The following is a 25898-nucleotide window of genomic DNA, read 5'->3' on the forward strand; positions in this document are numbered from 1 at the left end:
TTTAGAACAGATGAAAGCACTGAGAAAGTCCATCCAGTTCCAGAGGTGGGAGTGGGGAGGTGGTTTTAGGCATTTGCATATCAGGCTAGACCTGAGATCCCTGTGTGAACAGCTGTCCTTTGTCATTCCTCCTTTTTCTTCCCAGCAAAAATGTCACTCAAAGGTTGAGGTAACACTTGTTTATTAAAGGTCTGTTAGCAATGGTACTGGCCTCAGGTTGGTTGTGTTGACATCTGCAAAGCAGTTATAACACTATATTTACCAACACCTCTGTCAAGAGCAAGTCTTCCACCTTGGAGATATTCAAAAACCATCTGGACGTGGTCCTGGGTAACTTGGCACTAGGTGGCCCTGCTTGAGCAAGGGGCCTGGAGCAGATGGCCTCTGGAGGTCCTTTCCCACCTCAACCGGTGTGATTCAGTTATACTCACAAACCAGCCTAATTGTCTAGTTTCCTTTTCCTTGCAGAAGTGTTCAGTAGGTGGAACTACATTAGTATGTAGTGGACAGAATTAAAAGGACAGTCAGAACTGAAGTCTAGTCCTGCATGGTCATCCCCCAACTGGAAACCGTGTTAGTTTAGCTCTTCCTTCCAGCTAGCAGCTTGTCACTAACAAGAGACAAAAGCAGAACAAGATGAAGAAATCAGGGCACACCTTAAAGTTACACTCTTCTTATGACTTAAGCGAGTCAGGCCCAATGCCCAAAGAGAATAGCTGGTGAAAAGCAAATCTTCAGCCACTAACTCTATTATACAAAGTTAAATATCATTTAATGTGTTCATCATATGGGATTCTTTAATGGGTTATTCTGTGAAAATGAAGATATTGGCAATTATCTTTTCTATATTTGATAAATTAAATTTGTTCTGGAAATTTGTCTGAGTTGATAATGCCCTGAGAACAAACAACACTCCACTATGGATTTGCTTCACCCTCCCTCGCCAAGGGAACGTTTCAATGTTACACACTAAAAGAAATGTAAAGATTCTGTACTTGCAGTAGAGGTTTGCAAAAGCCTCCCTCTTTGAATGCTCAGCATAACTGAAAAACTTGGCTCTGAAATTTCATGGTAAAGAAAATTTTTTCTTTGATATTCTATTGGGCACTTAAAAAGAGCCACCCAAGGTCGCTTGTAGTTGTACTTTAGTTCACCTACCTTGTATGCATTTCTTTGGCCTTCGACCTGCCTGTCTTCACTGACAACTTAAAGAAGCCAGGGTCTGGGAGATTTGGAGAGAAGACAGTCTCAGCTGGTGATTTCTCCCTTGAATACAGACTCTTGAAGTGATTTTTTTAGGTCTCATGGAAAAAGGTACATGTGTGTGTGTCCCTTGCTCCTTTTCAAAATCTGCAGAGGTTACTGGGAATTTGAATGACTGACCAGCCACAAAATCAAAATCCATAGTGTGTCGTAATGACTACTCATACTAGGTAACGTGTTAGTATTATGGACAGCAAGGTAAAATTTCTAATAAAGATCCAAAATCACATTTGAAAAGAAATTAGGTACTTTAATTTTATTAAGTCAAATAGAATTCATCTGGTAATTTGAATATAAATAATTATTTCAATGAGTCTATTAGCAGAATTAGTAAACCAGTTTCAGTCCAGATCAAGATATAATATTTCTCATGATATAATATTTCTCACCATTTAAAAGTATATAATTATATATTTTTATTTTAAACTGTCTTTCCTAAGTCAGAAGAAAATGACAGTCACCTCTGCTATGAAACTAGCACTGTGAAAACCATGACACAGTGTCAAATGGTTTCTTAACTTTTGTAGTTTTATATCTTTATAGTTTAAAATAGTGTTTCCTGAAATAGTACTGGAAGAAACAATAGATGTTTCACTATTGTTTTTTTTAAGATCCTGTGAAATTTGATGAGCAAATCCTGTATGGTAAACTGATGAAGCTTCTAGATGAAGAAAGCAAGATGCTGGACTTCCAAGGTAAATAAAAAAAATCATTTTCATAAAGAAAAATAAAACTTTTGAGTCTGGATGTGGGGAAGAGAGTGGGTAATCCATCCCCTTGAACTCAGAAGGAAAAGGGACATTGATTTTAATGTGAGCCTGTAAGATCTTTTTCCCCAAATGTTTTTGTTTTGAGTCGTGTTTATGTGGTTTTAAGTGTAACTTAAGTGGCATGCTTTCTCTAGGCTGCTTCATTGCATGTTGAATTCCACCCTTATGAGAAAAAGACTGGAAATATCATTGCTTATGTGCTCAAAGCTAGAAAACTAAACCTTTATTTAAGCTCATAAATGGGTGGGCCATTTGTCAGATGCACGGGTCATGTCACACAGTGTTTGAGGTTATCTATGTAAGGATTTACACTAACAGGTGAGTAAGAAAATGTTTTCTGTGGCTTTGTTAGAAAATACAAATTGATGTTCCATCTACAGTAAAAACAATGAAATGTATGAGAGATTTCTTCACCTCAAGCCAACAGTATTACTTTGGCTTCACTTATTTTTACAGGCATTATTTAATACCCAGTTGATTCACAGGACCGTTACCACCACAACCTTTACATAAGGTGCATGTCTGCTGCTCTCTGGTTCATCACAGGAGAAGTGACATATGAACAAGCCCTGGCTCAGGGATGCCTTGTATTTTTTGGGTATCCCCCCCTCCTTTTTCAGCCTGGTCTTTTGTGCAAAAGTATTTTCTGTTCTTTGTATCTGTATTAGGTTTCTTCTTACATTTCAGCTATACACAGGACCTACTCTGTCAGAGAGACAGAGCAAGCAGTTGCCTACGGCAGTGGAGCTCCAGGAGCTGCAACATGTTTTATGACTATTTAGTTTGTGAGCAACTTTGTTCTAGAAGAGGCAAATATTTTCATTTGCCTAGGGTTGCAAAATCCCTTGAACTGGCACTGGTTGTACCAGTAACATCTTTGAAACCTATTTTGTCTCATTTTAAATGCAAGGAAAAGAAAGTACAACTATCACAGCTAAATTCAGGCAGATAGTTGAAGCAAAAACCTTTAACAAATTATTAGCAAGCTCTCTATTGTTGCATGTTAATGTAGAGCTGCACATTTTGGAGAAAGATTATAGCAGTGCTGCAGGTTGATTGTTGCTTTTATCCTGCAAAAGCATAGATTAAAATAAACCCATATTTGGCTGTGAAGTCAACATTACTTCTATAGGAAAGATTGACATGGGGTGTCTATCTGTGGTACTTATGTAGTTCCTCTCTACCAATATTTACAGCATTTCATATTATTCAATAGCTTTATCGTCAAAATAACCCTGTATGATTAAGGAAAATGTCCTGATGTTACTTTACAGGCTGCCCCAGGGAGGGGTCTAGTACTCTTTCTATTAGCTTTCTGAAAGTTAGCTTCTGGGGCTCCCCCAAAGTGGTGGGAGAGGGGGAGAGAAGCACCTCTGGGCAGTAGTTCAGCCCACCTCAGGCAGACACCTCTTAGCTGATTGGACATATTGTGCCCTGGAAGCAGGTCTTCTTTCCTTTGGCTCTAGAAGGGTCTTGGACAACTGACTTAGACTTGTCCATTGCTTTTTGTGTGGCTAAAGGTAAGAGAGCTGAATTGCGCCATGTGTATTTGTCCGCTTTTAAGCAAGGGAACTAGGGACTGAAGGCGAAGCCTTCCCCATCCATCAGTGGTTACTCTCTCCTTCAGCTACGTGCCCTAAAGCTTTATTTTATATTACAAATAACATTAATGAATATCGTTAAGAAGAACAGATGCTTTACAGAGGATAATAGCAAATAGCATATACATAGAGAAATAAGGTTTCACTGATCTCCTCAAATGTTTATAATTTAAACTCACCAGGTATGTTTGAACTGAAAACATCTTTTTCTGCAACTAGTTTTATCAAACCACCATGACAGGTAAAATGCTGTTCTTACTCTTAGGCTATGTGGGGTGTGAGACAGGTTCAAATCTCTCATCCATCCAAAGCCATTTGAATGTATGCGGTGTGCTCTGTGGACAGTGATCTCCTGCTGAGGCTGCTGAGGTTGCTGAGCTGCCAGCCCACTGATTCAACTCCAGGGCAAGCAAATGCATTAACACGCGTGTCTCGTACTCCAGGTGCACATCAGAACCCCCCTGTGTAGGCATGAAAGCAGCGAGTGGGAGATACACTGCAGCCCACTGCTGTCTTGTGTCTGGAGTGGTGCCTCAGTGCTTTTATTTCTTAAAACTGCCATAATGGGTATCAGAGCTAGTCCTGTGGGTGAATGTTGCACCCCATCCTAGCTGAATTTTTTTACTGTTCTTGGCTTCAGTGAATAAAATCCAGAAAAGAGCAAGATTTTCCTGAGGAAGCGAGGCTTGTGCAGTCTCCACCTCTGTGCGCGTGTATCAGGCTGTATTTATTTCTGCCTGTCTGTGTTTCTCCCGCCCAATTTTTGAACCTGTTGTTCACTTTCAAACCCTTTTTTTAAACAGAGACCAAGTCTCACAGGTCTGACTTCCCTACCAGTTTTATGGAAGTGGGCAGCTGAGCAGAGCAGACAAGCATTATTAATGTCTCCACTGAGGGAAAAGCTAATATGGGAGTTTGACCCTTATTAGACATCAGAAAATCCATAGAAAACTAGGATTCATTTGGTTCCACTCTTACAGGACTGCTTCTTTTCTTCATTTGACCACTGAGCTGAAAAATCACGTAGTCATACAGTCCTAATTAATAGATGATCCCCAAAGGAAAGGAAAGGAAAAAACGTGGCTCAATTTATATAATTGTATATTTAAAGCATTTTGTTGCTGAGTAAACTATTGGTCGCTCCTGTGGTATGTGTTAGTTCATATTATAAGGCAACTTAAAAGGCAACATTGGTTGGTTGTTTTTTAGAGGAAGATGTAGACTGTATATTTTTTACCTAGGGATAAAATCTCTTAAACAATGTAAGATCATGATCCACGCACATCTAAAATGATGCTAGGTGAATACCATAAAAAATATTTTTCTATTATATTATTCTTTGGCAACAAGTGAAAAATTGAAGTGCAATGTTTTGCAGCATTTTAATTGTTTGAAACTGATGCATGAGCCTTTACTGATGTACTTTTTTAGCTACAATTTATACACAGAGTCTTCTAGAACCAGGCAGCCAAAATGCATTTTCCATGTGGAGTTTATAGTGCTTTATACATTCAAATCCATGCTGAGGTATAGTCTGCTCGTGAACCTACCCTTTAAATTCTCATCTCAGTATGTAAACCACTGCTGTCTGATGGACAAATGCAGGAGTAAATGAAGTTACAAGCAGCCAAGCTAATACCAGAGAGATTGTTTTAATTACAGCATAGCATCTGCAAATACAGCCTGTGCTAAGGAGTAGTAGTGATTTAAACAATGTGGAAAGTATGACTTGCAGTGTTAAGTACAGCTGAGGCAAAATGAAAAGTTTGACACAGATGCGAACAACTTGAAGCAGCCAGTTTTTAACTATTTTATCAATCTATCAATGAATTTCCTTGTAAATTTTCAGCCATTTTGTCTTGTGTGTACAAAGTAGCCATGGTGTTAAAAATGTTACTACTTTTGTAGTAGTAGTAGCAAGGAGGTGGAGGCTTTGTTTTGGTCAAGCGTTGCTCCAGGGTGGCAGCTCAAGCCTCTAACCTGTGGGTCAGTTCAAACGAGGACCAACCTGATGGTGACTGAGGTTCAGAGGTTTCTTTGCAAAGCCAGCAAAGGAAGGAACAGACCAGCTGAACAACCCTGTTCTCTCCCTGTCCCCAGCTCAGGCAAATGAATAGTTTTTCCAACTGTGCTTAAATGAGCATATGTATCTTTTCATTAAATATTTTTCAAATCTGAATTGTAATTTATCTCTGTATTTTTAGCAGTTACTTCCCTGAAAGGCTTTTGAAAATGCTCGCTCTCTTCTTTTGCTTTTTTCCCCACGAACCATGTGCTACTAAGGCCAGTGTCTTCCACCAAAACTGAGTTCACTTGATACGATTCCTCACGAAAATAATAAATACAAAAAAGAAAAAGGGTATTTTGATGAATCACTGCATGGTTGTCTTTGCAAACCGAATGTTTTTATTTCTTTTTTGATATATAAGGACTATTTCTCTACACCCAGAGGATCCTGAGATAGGAATGTACAGTCTTCCCAGGAAGTAAACTTGCACTGCTCCTGTGAAAGCAGTAAAGCAGCTGATTTATACCAGCTGAGCATATGGCCTGTTGTGTACAACACAGCGTCGAGGGGAGCAAGCGATGCTGCATCTTCTGCTGTTGGCAATGTTTCCTTTTCCAGCGCTTCCTGGATTTTCTCTCTCCTAGCCAAACCCTTAATGTTACACTAAATTTAAATGCAAATATTGTTTTGTTTTTGCAGTTAATAGTTGTAGGTCAAATCACTTTTCATTAGGCTTGTAAGATGCTACATGAAGAGATTGTGTACCCTAAGGTAATGGTTTGGGTTGTTTATATCTGCTGTACACTTCCCCCAACATGATTTTGAATTGTATCCTGTTGTAATTAAATAAAAAACCCACCCTACTTCCTGTGTGTTGGTGGCACCGAGGTGATTTAAGTACTCGGGAGGCTCAACAATTAAAGTCATTAAACAATGAGTAGCGAGCAAAACTGAAAATGTTAATAGCCTTAGTTTTATCTTTCCTTTTTTGGTCTTCATTAGAGAATGAGAGACTTCAAAGGGGAGTGAGGAAAAAAAAAAAAAATCTTTTAACTGCTTTCATGTCTTAGGATGGACAAAGAGAAAAGCAAATAACTAGATATGGCAGTTTCTTGCAAAGGAAAGGCACAGAGAACTATAAAAACTTACGCACAGAAATATGAGGCAAGAAAGATAGTCAGATGTGGACAACCTGATATCTATCATTTCTTAGTGGTCCTAACATGGAGAAATGAGCAAAAATAGTTGTCTTTATTATTTATAACCCAAGCTAGTATTAGTAATGTAGCAGATCTCAATGAGAAGATCTATTTTTTTTTTGTTTTTTTTTTAGTAGTATGATGAACCAAACTGAAAAAAGGACATAACTTCTCTTTAAGGTCAACTTTATGAATGGGATTTATTTTTATTTATGTGCAGCATATACCCTTTGGTTCTGCTTACATCACCACAGTGAAATCAGGGTAATCATGTGGGTGAGAGCAGAACCGGACCCAATTAATTAGGCAGGAGCTGCACGCACACACCTAGGGGAGGAATTCGATCCTCTGGGGTGAGTGGGAGGAAGATGAAATGCTTGGTGTGGCTCCGCCTAAAACTCCCTTTCAACTGCAGTTATTCCTCCTCTTCCTCAGGAGCAAAGCCAAAGTCATTCCAAATCCCAATTCCTTTAAGTTTTGCATGGGAGCAAAGTGACCATGGAAATGCAGAGCACCCCTTTTTAAAATTATTTAAGGAACAAGCTGCATGTGCTAAATTTGTACCTGTATGCGGATGTTGCTCTTGAGGAGAGTTTTCCTGGTAATGACACTTGAAACTTGCCGGTTTTCTACTGCTGTTATTTATTACTGTTCATTTTATGGCATGAATTGTCAACATTAAAATGTTGGTGGGTCAAACATGTTGACTGAGAAGGTACTAACCAGTGAATGAACTTCCATTTGCTAAGAGATAATCTGCCACTTTTGTTTCAAGCAGCCTGTGTCACCAGTGAAGATTTTCCAGACTCCGTGATGCCTGTCAGCTCCAGTAAGGCACGTGACCTTCACAGGGAGCTTGAAGATGAAGAGATTCCTTCATATATTGAACAGTTTGAGAGAGATGTTCAAGATGACATAATTCTGCTTGGCAGCTTTTCACTGGAACAGGTCAGAGTTAAGAACTATAAGACAATTTTATCGCTTGCTTCATAACATGATGCTGGCTTGTTAACCTTGTACACCCCAATTCTATTTCACTGCCCGGCGATACGTATATTGAAGGGAAAAGATAACCCATTTTGTTGGCTTGCTTTATGTGACTGGCACTTTGCTAAGCTAACAGCAGGACCTTTATCTTTGTCTCCATTTCAACATGAATAAAAATAGATTGCCTTCGTTGCTTCTTTCCTAAATAGTGGAGTGTCTCTGACTGCTCCGTAGTAAGTATTGCAATTGAGTTTCAATCAAGAGCCTAAGCTTAGGATATCTCTCTCTGCCAAATTTAACAGAGGCTTATTCATCTATCAATGAGCAAGTTCAGATTGGAGCCCAGGAAAGATTTATGTAGCAATATTCATTGTACAGAGGATAAGATTATTCCCAAATTATAAATCTGTTGTGTTTTTAAGAGTGGCAAAGCTTCATTTGGTTTTCTTTTTGTCATTTTGTAGTGTAAAGAGACAAGGTCGGATTCATGTTGACAAAGGCACAAGTTTTCAGGGCTGAAATGATACTTGTGGGCACCTAACTACCATTTGTCCCTTTGAAAAATCTCATACTGAGACTAGGGGACAGGAAGAGAGATTAATTGATGAATCTATCATTTTTAATTAGCAACATGAGAACAGTGCGCTGGCTCTGATGGGCTTAAAATAGGTTATCCCGTGACTGATGGTGATCTAAGCTTTCTTTTATTTTCAGAGGAAGTTTTTAGAATTTTTTCAATGCAGGACTAAACCTCATCATTGCCTTCTGCATGTCGGTGAGGGACACAATTCCCTTCCTTGCTGCTTTCCTCTAAAGCCTTGAGTAGCTGTATTTCATTCCTTCTGACTTTTTTGTAGCTGTACACATCATGCATAGAAGGCGCTTTGGGGAATATTGTTGAGAGAACATGAAATGGGAGGGAAACATGAGGGAAAAGGACTCAGATGATACTAAGAGCATCATCTGCCTCAAGGGACTGATGGAGTAGGAACCTGGGAACAGGTGATCAGAGAGCGATGCAGCTTTCCAGAAGACTTTATGATTTGTTGAGAGTTCACACTTTAAGTTTGGGCTATTTGGATGCCCTCAAAGCTTCATGAGGCTCTGACACCTGAAGGAACACAATAGATTTGTCAATCCTTGGTTTACCCTCCCTATAAACATGGTCACTGGGAAGCTGATCATCTTACTTGAACTCTCTTTGTAGGTGTTCAGCAAAGTTTGTTTCCTAGACAGGAGCAAGCTATCTGGTCATCCTGAAACAACATTCTGCTTTTTAACTAACAACTGCATATGTGAATCCACATCATACAATATAATACTGCTTTTCTTCCTTATTTTGGTCCGAAAAAAAGAAAATCCTCATTTAATGTGATTGATCAAGCTGGTATACCATGAGTTTACAGATAGGGTCTCAATACTTTATACTGCACAGAAGAGTCTTGAATGCCTGTGTGTTCTCTCCATTTCTTCCATGCATCTCTAACTTCAGTTGTCCGTGCACTGTTTAGGAATTCAATCATACTGACATGGTATCAGCTGTCACATCTGCATCCTGCAATGTGGGGGGTAACGAGGATCACTGTAAAATCTATATTATCTTCTAGATCAGTGATGTGTACATCCATCCTTTCCTTGGAAGCACATAGAAATGGTACAATCAGTCCCCTTGAACAGAAAATGGAAGGTGACACAGGAAGAAGAGGCTGCAAACATGCACCTCGTGTCATATTGGTATTCAAAGACATCTAACAATAATGTGTGCATGCTTATTATTTTTTAATTGACCTTCTTTATTCTTTAATGGATCATCTTTACTCTTTGATCTGTGGATATGCCCCTGTAGCATTGTAGTGTTGGTACCTTTCCACAACAGCTACAGGTTCAGTGTTAGACTGCTGCCATGATCTTCAGAATCTGTTGCTGTCATCTTTGGGATACTTCCAACTTTTATTGCTTGAATGTATGTTTATTCGTTTGAAAAAGTCTTTAATTTGTTGTGTGGTATTTACTTCTTATTCAGAAAAAAACCCCCTTCTCTTCCTTCTGTAGGTTTAGTGAGTAGCAGATGTACTTTAGCCATTGTAATTTATGATTAGTTAATTTAATCTGCCATAATGACATAAAGTGAGCCTGAAACAAGCTTCTATCAATTTTGCCGTTAGAGGTAACATAATATTTTCAAATGTCTACCAAACTGAGTAATTAACCCTCGGGCTGAGTGAAGGAGTCTAATAGACATCTCTCTCACATTCCTTTGCTTTGACAAAATGAAAACAAAACACGGGAGCCTAAGGGTTAAAAATAGCAATTGACAGTTTACAGTACATAAGACTGGTTTTATAAGTGAGGTTCAGAAACACACTTGAGTCGCTGTTGTTTCTTTTTAGGCTGCCAAAAATTCTCTCCAATAAGGCATCTGATTTGCACTGGAGCTTTGCTGGCAGCGTTGGCACAAGGAGGACAGCTATGTATTAACTATCTATCCCTTAGTTCATTGTTTTTCTTCTCTGCTTTGTAGCTCTGCAGTAAATGGGTGGCTTTTGTCTAAACAGCAGCTCAGTGCATGAGGTCACCGTCATTAAAAGTATTTGAAAGAGCAGATGTACTTTCCAAAATAATAATAATAATAATAAAAGGTTTATGCAAGATTCTAGCTCTGGAACTTTAAGCTGTGTTGTTACTTCATGTTCTGTTTTGTAAATGCAAAAGCTGGTAGTTGAGATTGGCAAGAAATACGTAAGGGGAGATCTGATAGATTCTTGTAAAGAAAGCATTAAGCAGATGTCAATGTTCTGTTAACAAACACATTAAAGAATATTAAATTTGGAAAGCAGTACTCTTTCCTGTGGCCTATCATGTAGGCCTACAGATTTCAAAAGCCCCATGACATTTGCTTTTAATAAAGAAAAATAAACTCTATTGAAAGAAAGAAAATCATAACTTTGGGACTGTGTTGTGGTAGAAGCTGAGCAGGTACAACCAAGGCTGGGTATGTAGAATGCTGCAGAAAACCATCTGTCACGAGACAATGCAGGGACACATGCTTATGGGCAGAACTTGATCTTACAGAGCAGAGAAATATGCAAGGAAAGACCTGACGTAATTCTGGCTTAATGTGTTTGATTAAAGGCAAGATGCTCTCAAAACATGAGAGACTGCCAAGGATGAAGCATACACTGGTGATTGGGGTGAGATTGCACTTGATGGGCCTTTGGCAACGTAATCTTACCAGTCGTTAATTCAAATACTATGGAAAAATACCAGCTCTAGGATTTTCAGCTGTTTCTGAACTGAGACAATAGAAGTGACTATCAGTTTTATGTGGGTTCTCTCAGAAAGAATTAATAATTGGGCAATTGGAAGGATGAATACTGCCCCAGAAGTCAAGAACATCTTTCCTGCTTGGCCATGCTCTTCCTGCAACTTGGTCAGTATTCTTAACTAAAGGTAATTTGTTCACAATCTCTGTCTTTCTCTACAGGATTCAGTCGCTACATTTAGCCCTCTGTGCTGGGTATAACAACTTGCAGGACTTGATCATTATGACTATATAATCAGTTTTGATCCATGACCTCAATGTGAATTACTCAAGAGCCTCTGAAAGTAAAGTGCAAGTTTTGCTCTTCAATACCAGCAGTTGAGTTATAGTAGTAAGAAATGAGCTATTTGTTGCAGGTGGATAGTAATAAAATGTTGCTTTTCATCGAGTGATTTACCTTTTGGTTAAACAAAGGTTAATGCTGCTGGGCATTAGACCTACTATTCTTACAGGGTCAATATCATCACTGCTCTGACTCCTTGCCAAGTCACAGTGAGATCAATTTATATGATGATGGAGTGATCACTTTTCCTTTGGTTAATGGTGGATAATATGTGGGTAACATTTGGTACTATGTAAGACGATGACAAATCCACCTGCCAATCAGGAATTTAATCAGTGGGATCAGGCCGCAGTCATATAAAACATCAACACACATTTGCTTGCACGTTCTACCCTGTTGGATACTACTGTCATTTATATCCTGATGGTACCTGCAGACCTCCCCTCATCAAAGCTGCAGCCTACTAAGCATTGTACAATCCTTTGTGGTCATTCTTCTTAAGCATAATACTTGTATGAATATATGCACCTAAGAACAATGCAGAATTGAAGGTGCTTTTTCCTCAGCCAAAACCTGGCTACTTCTTTTTGACATTTGCCAAGATTTTAAATGACTGTCATGTTCAAATGAGTTATATATATATTTTTTTTAACTGAGGATTGCAGGTCAAGAATACAAAAGCTGGCAATGTTTCATTTACACGACGTCTTAAAAGTGGGTGACTTCATTTTAGGTAAGCTACCTGTATGCTACACTCATTATTTGAGTGTCAAAGCATCTCTACAGCCTGTTAGTATAATGGTTTCCATTTAATTTATGTGATATAGTAGGAATTATGGGTATCTCCATTTTACAGAGGAAGAACAAGGGCACAGATAGACTGAAATCTACACCTGTCAGAAGTGCTTGGCATCTAGTTTCCTTTTGAAACCTGTCATTAGGCTAAGCTCAGTGAATTCATTATAGTCCTGCTAGGTAGAGTGCTCCTGGACTGGTGAAAAAGCACTTCACTGAAACCTATGTTTGAGGGGAAAAAACCACAAGGTCAACTTCCCAAAGCTTGGGTTATTGGGCTTCTGGCCCTTGGACTTCTGATGTCCTGCCTAGTGGGTGTCCGTGGCTCTCAGATGTGTGTCAGGACCCACCTAACAGACCCAAAGCCTGGCCAAGATGGTAGTATGTGTAGCTTGGGGACTTCTCTACCACATAGGCTGGCAACCTGAGACTTCTAAATATCTTTATTCTAACAGGCTTGCTCCTGCTTCCTCAGCGGAATGCCTGGGAATCCTCCAATTTTCTAAGGATCTTCCCCCATTGCTTCTGGACACTCAGATATACATGCTTTTTTTTTTTTTTTTTTTTTTTTTAAGAACTGAGGGGGACAGAAGGGGGAGCATAGAAATGAATGTCAACATAAGCAGAACTGTGGAAAAGATGTTTTATATGTTTGCAAAGGGCCTGTCACTATGCTGTCACAATACCCATAATATTGCTATAGCTGCTCTTTTTAATTGGAATTCTTTTTTGATTGCTTTGTTCAGGAGTTTGTTGATTTTTAGTTAAGTAAATATTTAGATGGAAGTAATGCAAATATTCTGTATTTCTCATTTTTCACTAAAACGGAGTTCACTTAGTTTTTATTGTGTTTTTCCACTCTTTATGTTCAGAGGAGCAATTAAACAACCAAAGTAATTCTTGATATTCTATTGAGCTGGAACAATGAATCCTACAGCTACTGTAAATGATGATACTGCCTTTGCTGCTGCTTAAGGTAATCTGACTGGTCAGCTTTCTGACTCATTATCCTAATATAAACTCCAGTAAGGAAGTCTATTTCTGTGGTTCAATAAACAGAGGCAATTGGAAAGATTCTTTACAGAGAATCAGTGATCGCCAAGTCCTGTTGAAGCTTAAGTGACTTCATCAAGTACTGACCACATGTTAAAAGAAGCAGAACTCACATGAAGATTGTAAGGAAAGAGTAAGCATTACTGATGTATAGAGGCACAAACCTGCAAAAAAAAACCCAATGAAAAAAGATTTTTAGTTGCTCATGTATTCTCCAGAATTACTTTTATTTTTTTTTTCCAGGGAGGTTTTATTTGTATTTTTAATACATTTGGAGCCAAACTGTAGTCACAGGTGTAGCTAAGTCTACTGTTGGTTAGCTTTTATGACAGGAAACTCCTTAACAGCATTAATAGACTACACAGATTTTTATGAGCTACAGATAAATGAATTGCTCTAAATGTTGTAACTTTTTTGCTTCTGCAGTCTTATAGTAGAGCTGAATATGTCAAGTGGAACCTATGCTGGATGGTACTTTTGACCTCTACTTCATAGAACAGATTAATTCAGGTGGGGAAGGACCTGACCTCTGGAGGCTATCTAGTCCAATCTCCTGCTCAAAGCAGGGCTAACTTTGAGGCTTTCCATGTGTAATCTGAGTTTTTAAGGGCTTTGGAGTTGTTCACACCAGTTTGTTAGTGTGAAACATAACCAGGTCACCTGTAAGTTGAGAGGTGTAGAAATACTGGGAGAGACGGTCCAGTTGCGTTACATGCACGCTTGCTTGCTTAGTACAAAGGTGGGAAATCATCACTGTTGCTCAACCTGCTGGCAATCTGTTAGCACAGTTGGTTTCTCTCACTACTGTGCTAGACCCTTAAAGACACAGCTTTCAGGATTCGGTGGTTACAACAAGAACATGTACTAAATTGCATATGTTCACTCAAAGATGTGTCAGCATAGTATGATGTTATGATACAATTGCTCGTGTCAGTGTTCAAATTGGAGAGGGAGGGCTTACATTTCAGCTGAAAATGTGAAACGATTTCCACCTACAACTTTCAGCAGAGAGATAGAGCAGGATGTGGACTTGCAGGAGGAGATCTGTTCTCTACAGAGAAAAATCATTAGGCATGGCAACTTGTCATTTCCACTGTTGTATTTAAGACAATAATACAGTAAACTTTACTTAAAGCATTGTTTCCCTCTGTAATTTTCATATACTAATTGTAAGTGAATGTCTCTTCTAATTATGAAGTGTTCAAGTGCATGCCTGCACACTTGAAACAGAAGATGATGTGAAAGCCAGTACAAATGGAAGTTATTGGATAAAGTTAAAGCCTGCGTTTTTAGATTACAATTACAGAGACAAATTTGTGAAGCAGTCAGAGAAAAAGAATGGGGACTCAGAAAGATGGGATAGATTGTAACCTCAGACCTAAACATCAGGTTTTTGGGGCTGTAACAAGCAAATTAGTTATTATGACTCAGTTTTCCCTATCTGCAAAACAGACCTAAAATTAGATACCTGCTTTAGGGAACAGTGAGAGGATTAAAGGAGTAAAGTTTCATGAGGGACTTTGAAAAGGCTATAGAAGTAATAAAAACATTCTGTGCTGAAATGAACAAACATTTTTAAATTGAGGAAGAATGGGGAAAAACCACAAAAAAAGTCTCAGTATTTCCGATCGGTATTTCCTTTCAGTTTCTCTTCAGTTGTTCATGCCAGGATTTGCTGTCAGTATCCAGAAAGCAGAAAAGATTGTAAAACCCTGAAGTTCATTACATAGCTTATAAACATTTTTTCTTTTTAATTTTTAGTGTAAACTATTCATTTTAGATCCATAGATTTGCATAGTTCACGCGGTTTCCACTAGCATTGCTTGTGCTACATGAGTTTTTACTGGAGGGAATGTGTTCCCTAATAAAATGTGTTTTAGCATCTTCCATTATATCTTGTTAGCATCTTCCATTTTATCTTACTATTTAGGCTAAAATTACTGGAAGCTGCTTAGTAGCTCGTGATTTCTAGGTTAATCTGGAGACATCTAAGCTTGCGGAGCTTTGACAAGCTAGGACATTTCTGCTTGAAGTCTCTTTATCAATGGCAAACGCCATTTCAGTGTTGTATATTTTCAGTGCTCGGCTATGGTTGTCAGACACTCTGATAAATGGCCTTGCATACACTTACAACACTCTGTAGATTTTGATGAGGACATCAAAGCTTTATGACCTTGAAGCTACATCTTCTCAACTGTGAAATAAGCATCTGAAGGAGTATCTGGTGGTTCTGAAGAAACCACAGGTGATCTCTCTGTGAACAGCAAGAAATGAGAAGAGCGAGTCCTCTGTTTTGAGGTGGGAGAGGCAAAATCTTTATTTTGCAGAAGCTGGGTAGCCCTGCAACAGGCATGCCTCCAGAGTTTCCTCACTGCATCTTAAGCAATATGATTCAAGTTCTTTTAATTTGTTAGTACTATCATCTTGGATCAAAACCCTGAATGAAAACATCTCTGAGTTTTGGGGAAGTTCAGGTCCTTGTTTATCACACCTGCTTTACAGCTGGATCTAGTTTCCACAATTGTTCAAAATTAGTGTCTTTAATATATTAGTCTTAAAAAAGCATCCACCTCAGTAGCAGGATACTGCCTTCCTGCGCTGACTGGTAGCTTGGTCTTCACTGCATCGTTAGAGATAATGCAATGTTTTACAGATTTATCAAAATGATCAGCCTATAATGTTGTCACTAAATGTATCTGTATTACTCAGTGTAATAAGGCTATAGCATGACTAAAGTAAACCTCACTTTGTGTTCTGCAGTATCAGTTTTAAGAGAGTATGAGTTGTTTGGTTTTTTTTTTTCCCCTAGTTGTTACAAATGGCTCCATTGTCTAAGTTCTTAATTTTATGCTCATGAACAGTAAATTGGTTTAATTTTCTATTTAGAAGGAAAGTCATGGGCAGGGGGGAGGGTTGCTTTGTTGCTTTTTCTCTTTTAAAAATGCGTCTGAGAGTTTGTGGCGTGTTTTTGGCAGGGTGCACCGTGAATAATACTACCGTGTGTCCAGGATTTTGACGCAACTTTACCTCCTGGTTTGTGGCCATCTCCGAGACAAGGTCACCCAAATTCCAACAGGCAACGGGCAGTGCAATTTTGAGAGCAGGCCTTATCCAGCTACTAGAGTCTTTGCTTTCAGTGAAGGGTACTCATCCCACTTTACCTCTCAATGCCTCGCTTCCCTGTGATCTCTCTAGTTAACATGGAGAGGATAAGCCTCTCAAAATCTCACTTTGCCTGAAAGGAACGTTAACTTTTCTTGCAACATTTTTTTTTTCTTCATCTCAAACGGTTCTTCACTCTTTTACTTGTTTTGTGGTATACAGTGCACTAGATGTTGAAAGTCACTAGGAGTGAATCTCCATGCAGCAGCCAGCCTGTGAAGGAGGAGGACTAGATGGCACCAGTGGGGGACTAGAGACATGGGTTTTGTTTCTAGTCCTGCTGACGCTTTGCTCGGTGAGCTCACTGGCATCTCACTTTCCATCTGTAAAATCGCAGTGGACAGGATTTCCATCACTGCAAAACATTTTGGGATGCAGAGATGGAAATCCTAGGTAAAAGCTTTTATTTAGGTATTTGTTTACAGCTGGAAAGAGAGCACTACCTGCACTGTGATGTACCAATGTGATTTCTCAAGGAGGTGAATGAAGGGGAAGCACCGGGATCCTCTGCACGTGGTATCCCTGTGGGTGGCGGGAGGCTGCTGGAGACCCCCCCGGTGGTGTCTGCACGCTGCCTCTGCTGCACCCTGACCTGGTGAGGAGGACTTGTGGGAAGGTGGTGGACCCTCGCATCACTCCTCCCAGGGAGTATGATTTCGTCAGGGCCAGAGCTCAGCTGGCTGTTTCAAATTGCAATGGGGTGAGTACCTCACCAGGAGGTTGTAATACTGGTGCTAGGACTCACCGAAAAGGGAAGGGGAAATATTTTCCCTAAATGCTCCATTTTTGCTAAACGATAGAAAACTAATTCCTTTTTGCTTCAAAGCTTTGCCGAATTCTGTGGGCTTTCTCCTTATAGGAAAGGATGTGTTTGAGCAGGGTTTTGTTTAATTTTTTTTCCAAATTGAAAATTACTATAGGAATCATAGTCCTACCATTTGTGAGGTAGTTTCACAGTGAAAATAGCCAGTCAGCACTGATTAATAGTATTGAGTCAGGTTCTTCTTTTTGTCTGCAGTAGAAACAATACTTACCATTGTGTGTCTCTAGGCTGAGCCCAAACTGAAAGACCTTTTTCAAATACTGGTCTTGATCATGCTCTCTGAAATCAGTGGATGGGCTGTTTGTGTAATTAGACCTCAAGATAGCCGAGGAAGAAACTGAAAAAGACGTGTGAAGGAGCTGGTTCACAGCTAAAGCAGTGCCTGGTATCAGGAAAGGAGAATAGGACAAAGCGGTGCTGTGATTGAGCCCTTCTGCCTTCAAACAACGCCCCGCTTTCTTCAGTACATCCCAGGCGACCTCTGAAGGATATCCAGTGGTTCCTGGATTTTTGTCACTTTTTTTCTGAAGGGGCCCTCAATGTCTATATTGACTTGAAGCTCAACTACATTTCATGCCTTCTTGTTGGGAACGCCCGTTTTCAACAATGGGTCGTTTTTACAGTCTAGATAATGCCAGTGTCATGATGAGAAACAAGAGCTTAGTTACGTGTATGATGGTATATGCCATTGAGAAAAAGCACTTGGGCTTATTCCAGTAAATCTCTGATTCAAGGGATATTGCAGCAATGATTATTCCACATTTAAAAAAAAATATATATGGGCTGCTCTGTTTTTGAAAACTTACACATTTTTTCCTCTATTAAATTGCTTCCTGGTGATGGAAATGTCTGGGATTTTTTTTTCTACTGCATCTACTTTCCTTTAGCTTGCACACCCCTGAGGTAATTAGCGTAGGTTAAAATTTACATAACTGACTTTGGGGTTTTGCAAATAGGAAAGATGGAAATTTATTCAAGGTGGTGAATAATTCATTTTAAAGCAAGTTTCCTGTTTTTTTTTAATCATGTAGAAGATGTATTACAGACTCATAGAGGTTTTCTGAATAGGACCCTAAGCATTGAATTTTTGATATATTTTATTTCTTAGTGTAGGTAAAGAAATATTAACCATGACTCATTGCACTTTTCCTGTTCAATAAGATTTGAATAAACTTAACAAATTTATTAGGTAGATGATAGAGCTTTTTAAAAATTATCATGACACACTGTGACAAATATTTTACTTGGATCCAGAAGAAATAGCTTTAAATCATATTCCCATTGCCACTTCAGAGGCAGAGAGATGGAAAACAGTGCAGTTCATACAGAGAACCCCGATTCATATTTTCTTTTGAATATTCATTATTTAATTAAGATTAGGAAGATAAACAAGGGGATTGGACAGCTATGGGAGTCTGGTAATATAATCAATTTTAAAAAAAAAAATTTCTCTACTTCTGGCTCAATGTAAGCCTGGACTGATAATGTTTGAATGTTGTTGTAATATTATGGTTACTTGATTTTTTTACATGAAATGAGTTTTTTATTTCATCTTATTTCTTAATCTAAGTGCCCACCTCAAAAATTGCTATGTTAGGCATCACCAAGAGCTGCATCCAGGAGACAAATTATGAACCAAGTCCTCCTCCCACTTTCTGAACTTTAACTGCCTCAGCCTGAAACTTTAAACACCTTCCCATCTGCCACCAAACTCTGAAAACACCTGACGTCTTTTGGTTGGTAGTTTTTTGTCATTAAACCTTCTCAGAGACTTTGAGTTCTGTTGCTGGGCACCTCCCAAACACCTCGGCCATGGCAGCCTGGTGCCTGCACCTCGCAAGGGCGATGAACGTCACTGCTTGGTCCTTGCTGCCGCTGAGACGGGTCCCCTACGCCTGCAAGAGCACATCCCCGTGGGGCAGCTGGGGAGGAACAACCTGCCCTTTCTCTTGGCGTGGCTGCAGCCACCGCTGGACCGTGGGAATTGGCACGAGGGGGGTCCGATCGCCCTAACCAGACAGCTACCAGCTCTGCTGGAGCAGAGCTGGGACCGGAGCCAGGTCCCAGCCCTTCCTGGGGAAGCGGCGTAGGTGGTGATTCACCCGGCTGGGGAAAGAAAAACAGTGCCAGCATTTGTGGGGGCGGGAGAGAAATGGGTCCCAGTCCCTGCTCCAGGGACTCCTGGTGAACTTCAGCTAAAAGCTGTTCAGGAGCAGGAGGGCTTGGTTCCCACTAACGGAGGAGCAGTGGTGAAGGGAAAGTTGCCCATGACATGACTGCCATATGGAGAGCTGGAAGGTCTTGGTTTGAGCTAGTTTGGTCATGTCACCTTTGTAATCATGTATGTGTGATGCTTGACCAGGGCCTGGAGGATTTATTGCATCCATCTGAGGCTCTCTGCTGGGACTACCAACAAATCATACTGTATTTTAAGGCGACCATGTTGTCTCTGCTTTAATTTTACAGGGTTAAAAAAGTTACGTTAAAAGCTACTTGCACAGGCTTTTTAAATATGTTTTTGTAGTCTGTTTTTATACTCTGACAATTTTCATTTTGGAAATAAGCAGGATGTTTTGCCTTAGTCTTTGACAGAGATTCCCAAGCTTCCTTGAAAACAGCCAGACATTTGTCAAAAAAATTAGAGATTTGGAAGAAGGGAGAGACTTCAACAGCCAGATATGCAGCCTCCAATGGGGAATTTTTCTCCATTGACTATTACATTGTCTCCCTACCAAAATGTTTTTTTGGCTTTGAGGCTTGATGAGAGTGCAAGTGGAGCATAATTTTACATTTAGACGACAGTATAGGATATACAGTATGAAGCCTTCTTGTATATTGGTGGTGGTGTATGCACATTTTATTTTGGTCTTGGAGACACCAGCAGAAGACCCAGGCATGAGAAATGTCCTTAAATATTCAGCAAGATCTCTGAACAGTGCAGGTCAGGGAGAAGAATTTTATTTTCCGGAGTTTACAACCTTCAGCAGCGTTATTGTTTTCAGGTTTCGCATAGAAAACACAGTCCAAAAGAGTTGGATGCTGGCTTCTTGATGGAAAGACTTTTTCAGCTTGCTGTGCAAGAGTAAAATAACTTCAGGCCCTCCAGCTTCATGCTGGAGAGCTGCAGAACCGTGGGGGGAGATGACTGCTCATGTCAGTTAGCCTCCTACATGTTGCAACCTCCAAAAATGCCAGTCCCTCTTACCAAACATTGAAGAACAGTTGTGGTGAGACAGGACATCAAGATTTGGAGCAGATTTAAAGTGGGGCAAGTGTGGCAGGGGAGGTTTAGATTGGATATTAGGAAAAATTTTCTTACTGAAAGGGTTGTCAGGCATTGGAACAGGTTGCCCAGGGAAGTGGTTGAGTCACCATCCCTGGAGGTGTTCAAAAAGTGTGTAGACGGGGTACTCCATAACATGGTTTAGTGGGCATTGTTGACAGTTGGACTAGATGACCTTAAAGGTCTTTTCCAACCTAAACAATTCTATGATTCTAAGTTGTGGGCTCTCTGGTGGTCTATGCCTAACTGTTTTGTGTGGTTTATTTTGTTGTGTGTGTACAAACACGCTTATATGTGCATATGCATATGTATGCATATATATGAGTATGTGCTAGGTGGTGTAAAAATAAGGACTGTAGGGCACTACTGTGCACAAATATACATTGTACTGATCAAGCTTTTAAAACAAGATTGGAGCTCAGTTCCCCTTGGAAATAATGGAGTAAACATGGAAAAATATATAGAAAAAATAATGGAATAAAAGAATGGTGGCTGAAATTCCTAATTGCTTCAACCTTCTGCTTGAAAACCTTCAACCAGAAGACCTAAGGCAAACCTTTGGAAAATTGCACATTTATGGCTTTTTATTTCCATGTTCTTTCTGTACATTTGGAAACAAACTGTAAGTTTTTTCTTTTTCTTTTTTTCTTTTTGGCATATGTGACTCAAAGCACTGCAAGGGAGTCTCTCAGCACAAGAAACAAAAGTTGCGCACCAGAATTCATGAACTCTTTCAAAGGTATGTCAGATAAGGGCTACTTTGTACTTCTATCTAATGTGCTTTCCTTCCAAAGATCTTTCAGTGCTTTACAGATATTAATGAATGGAACTTCTCCCAAACAAAAGACCTCAGGCCTAGAAAAATTAAGCCTGTGCTTTTGAAAGAGACCTCTGTTTTGGATACCTCCATTTTCAGATACCCAGCTTGGGCTGTAATTTTTAAGTGCTACACACAGTGCACTTCAAAAGCTGACCAAATGGCTTCTCCCAGTGCCCTTCATCCCTGCCTCTGAATTACCCTTAGAGAGTGAAGGAAATATGAATTGGAGCAATGTTTTTGTGATCAAGCTACACGTGACCTTCAGATAAATACATGCATCAAATTACTTGTAAAGAAATGAATAGAAGAAATAAATAACCCTCGTGGATACAGCCAAGGAAACTATGTTCTGCTGTGACAGCTGATGAGCATGCTGGTGAGCACAAGAGAGGCCTAACTTCACTGAATTAGTTATTCTCTTGAATCTAACACCCAGGAAAAGGAGAAAAATGGTACAACCCAAAAAGAGATCAAATGCAGTTATTTAAATGTTTGATGTTCAGTAATGAAAACTGTTTACCTTCATAATTGTGTATTAGCAGCTAATAAAGGCAATAGATACAGTAGTTTAAAAGTAATAAAATCAACACCAAAGTGTATTTAATTTTAAATTGAATTGCAGGCAAATGGGTGTCCTAATGAACCCCTGTGTCAATGCGCTCTAACTAAATTAAGTGAAATAATTTCCATCATGAGAAACTAAATAAGTACAAAGTTCCAAACAGACCATTCTTCTCAAGGAGAGAAGTTAACTTCTCAGATGTTTCAGCTCTACGAATTAGCTAGTGCCATTCAGGAACCATCTTCTGTTACTTCCATTTAGGACAACTGGACCCAAATTGACTTGACTGCAGCTCAAGGTTAAAACTTCAAAGGTGGTTGACTCCATGCTTCTTGTATTCAGCCCTTAGCACTGGAATCTTGTCCTTAGTTCTTATCGGTCCTGGCTTCGGCAAAATTCCCACGTACGTCATTGGGACTAGTGACTACACAGACCTTCTGACTGACTCAGCTATTGCCTGGGTGTTTACATGATACAATTCTACTGGTGGAGGAATCTGGAAAACAGTTTAGCTATGCATCAGTGGTGATTTTGCTGATGTAAATCTGTACATATATATGTTTCTAAAAAAACCAAAAAAAAGCCATAGGTGAAGTCTGAGTAGAAACTGATTTGTAGGAATGTGCCAGGAGCTTGGAGATGGGAGCACCTGTTTCAGAAGAGGGGAATTTGAACTGTGTAACCTAGCTAGCATGTGTGCCTGAGTCTGGGCTGTTTAGCAGGATTGCAGAGTCTCTGTAATTTTCTTGATAAAGAACCATGTTAATTTTACAAATGTGGAGGCTTCTCATATTATCACCTAGCATGCAAAGAAGGAAACAGGAATGAAGACACTGGAGCTGAATTTGCCAAAAGCAAGTCAGAAAATGCTGAAGGAATGTTTCAGAAGTGCACTCCAGGGAAATGTTGTTGGTTTTGACTCTTGATCCTTTTTTGTTTGTTTGTTTTGAATGAACACCAAATTTTAGCATTTTCTTTTGTGGCTAAAAACTTAACTGCATACGTGGCTTGGCAACCTAAGAGAGCCTGTCCTCTGATTGCCTGTGTTGTAGATGCCCAAGCTAATCCTGAATTGCAGCTGTACGTGATGCAGTGATTTCTCCTTGGCTCCGTGTGACTCCTCTCAATGTGCTGCAGGCAGCTCCCCTGACCTCCAGGGTGGCACGTGGTTGGCCCTCAGCCACGAAGAGCCCGCTCAACCTCCAGCTCTTGAGAGCCACCGTGTCTTTCTCTATGCTCTGCTGCCTGCCCCGGCTCCACCTGCAAGTGTGGCCGGAGCATCGCCAGCACTGGCATAGCTGACCGACCCTCCCCAGCCTTTTAGAGCAGGTTGTGGAAGCAAAAGCTGAAGTGTTTTGAAGGCAGCGGAGCATCTACAGATGTTTTTACTTAGGGTCATTTCTACTTAGATACTGGTGCCGAGCAGGGACAGAGGAATTGCTCGCGGTTCTGTGTCTGTTGAAAGATAGGACGGGATTGCCAAAGCATACAGATTTACAGTGCTTATTGTAAATGACTTAGTTTTGCATTTGCTCCTGCTGTGCTCTAGGAACAAGGCTTTCTCCATAGGGTATTGTGCCTTTTGTGTATCCTGTGCACTAAGCAGGGCAGCATTGGGTTATCCAGCGTAGGGCTGTTCTTAACACTATTTGCTGGCATTTTGTGTTGCCACAGGGACCTCTCTTTTTAAAAAAAAAATTACCTTTGAGTTGATATAATTACCCCCCAAATTACTTTAACTACACAAGAAGTTAACATATGAATGCCAAGGAAGGTTTAATGGTTCACATACAGCTGAAAATTTGTTTGTGTGTGTATATATATGACTTATATATATGGGTTTTTTTTATATATCTAAAATAAGATCTTTTAGAAGATTTATAAATGATATGAGATTTGTATAAAAATTTCTAAGATTTCTGAAAAAAAAAAGGGTAAGATTTATATATATAATAAGATTTTTTTTCAGTGGTTTAAAGCAACCCAATCCCCAAGGAACCAATGTTTTCCAAAAACCAGTTCCAGTTTATTGAAGCTGTCAGTCGGTCCTCAAAGTGTCAACAGAGGCAATGGCTTCCTACTTTAACATTCTTAACCTAGAACCCGAGCCCCAATGCCAGACAGAGCTGATTATACACGGGCAGTGAAACTTTAGGTTCCTTATGTTGACCTCTGGCACAAACTGACAAATATTGGTCGTGTTACTGGGGCTGTGACTGCATTTTTTGTATGCCGCTTTTTGAAGCCTAGCCATTTCTTTTCTTTAGCACACTGTTGTTTCTCCTGGGTGCCCTGCCAGGCTTATGATATATTCAAGAAAAACATCCAACTGTGATGTATTTCCAACGGCAAGTGCTTTCTGTGTCTGCATTGTAGTTCATTTCAGTTCTTCTTCCCTCTTCCCTTTCTAACTGCTGCAGAGTGGGAAGTCAGCCACTGAAAGCAGAGCAGAATGGATGTGAAGAAGAAATGGTAGCCAGCTTTGGTAACTTTGCAGGTGTGAATACTGGATTAAATGGAGCAGCAGGACCTTGTGGGAAGGTGAAGTTCTCCACGAGTGCTCTTTTTTCCTGATGCAAACTGCTAAATGACTAGATCAATTGCATTGCATTATTCTTGCTTTTTTCTTTTTTTTTTCTTTTCATAGTTTAAGAGGATAGAATTTAGCAGGTTTCAAAATATGCTTTCCAGCAGAAGTAACCATATGCTTAAAGAGAATGTCTAAAGCTATTAATGATGAATCATTTGGGCATGGCAAGAGTTCTTCAAAACAGTTTGTCAGCGCTGGCCAAGCAAAGTCTTTCAGCAGGAGATGAGACAGCTATGCCACCATGCAAATGAGACAGGCTTGAAATATGATGAATCTTCTATCTCCTTTTCCTACTCAACTGACACTCGCTTTGAGGAAGGTTGTAAATGCAAGAGAGATTGTGGTATAATTCCTCAGACTGGCGTTTCTGCCCCCCAGTCACTATTCGATTATCTTCCAAATTGCTGTGTTTCAGAGAGATAAAGATTTTTTATGGCTTGCTGACTTGAAACAACCAGAAGAGCCAGAAAAGAGAAGGCTAACCGGCCATGCATAGTAATTCCATTGGTAAATGACAAAATCTTTGTTTGTATGACATTTCCAAAATTACTACAGAAGATGAATCTAAAATACAAAATGTCATATTTGGCATGCAAAACTATCACAATATATTTCAGTATAAAATTCATAGAGGCGTTTAATTTAGAATGTGTTTAATAACGAAGTCTGCCTGCATCAGTAATCCTGCCTTGAGGTTTAAAAAGATTGTCTTATTTATTCACATAATGTTAATTTTTTTATATATGATTCAGAAACCAAAAATATTAAGGTTAAATCTTCATTGTTAATTAAGATTTTCTAATTAAGCTGAAAATAATTGTCATTCAGATTAGTTGTTAAGTATGGTTTGTGTTGAGAAACAAAAGAAGTTTAACAAATTCAACTGTTTATTTAACTGCTTAATTTAATTCCAGAAGCTTTCTATCTATATGGAAATATGTTATCTCTTCCAAAATAAATCCAAGACAGGATTAAAGAAGAGATTATTAGCTACTGTAGGCTTAAACTGTGAGACTACTAAACCTAGTAGCCAAGGTAGCCATTTGATTCTGAAGTGTGGCATGGGTTCTTGTATCACATTGCATTAAAAGAAGAAGGCCTAGCACTAGTGTTTTCTCAAAATAATTGAAGAAATTGATTCCTTGGGAGGGGGAAAATATCATTGTTGATTTGAAGCACTAAATAATTAGTTAATGCAGAAGCAATTTTATCCATTGAAGTCAACACTGGAGCCAAACTGGGACTCCCTGTTATGTGCCTGACCCTGCAGATGGCATTTGAGCAGTACTGAAGTATCCGCTGGCGTAACGGGACAGACCCTACGCCTTTATTCAGGCAAGTCTTGTAAGGATCGTACCGCTGTGTCTGTTCCCCTCT

At 39.6% G+C, this 25898-nt stretch overlaps 1 protein-coding gene across 1 annotated transcript in view; it reads left to right on the top strand.

The window, feature by feature from the left end:
* Positions 1-25898, top strand: part of LOC128152149 (uncharacterized) — a 169590-nt gene that overhangs the window by 19823 nt on the left and 123869 nt on the right. Inside the window, exons 5-6 of the mRNA XM_052810223.1 lie at positions 1875-1958; positions 7620-7789. Coding sequence (XP_052666183.1) covers positions 1875-1958; positions 7620-7789 — 254 coding nt within the window. The remainder of the gene's footprint in view (positions 1-1874; positions 1959-7619; positions 7790-25898) is intronic.

This window comes from Harpia harpyja, chromosome 1 (assembly GCF_026419915.1).
Source record: "Harpia harpyja isolate bHarHar1 chromosome 1, bHarHar1 primary haplotype, whole genome shotgun sequence".
Taxonomy (NCBI): domain Eukaryota; kingdom Metazoa; phylum Chordata; class Aves; order Accipitriformes; family Accipitridae; genus Harpia; species Harpia harpyja.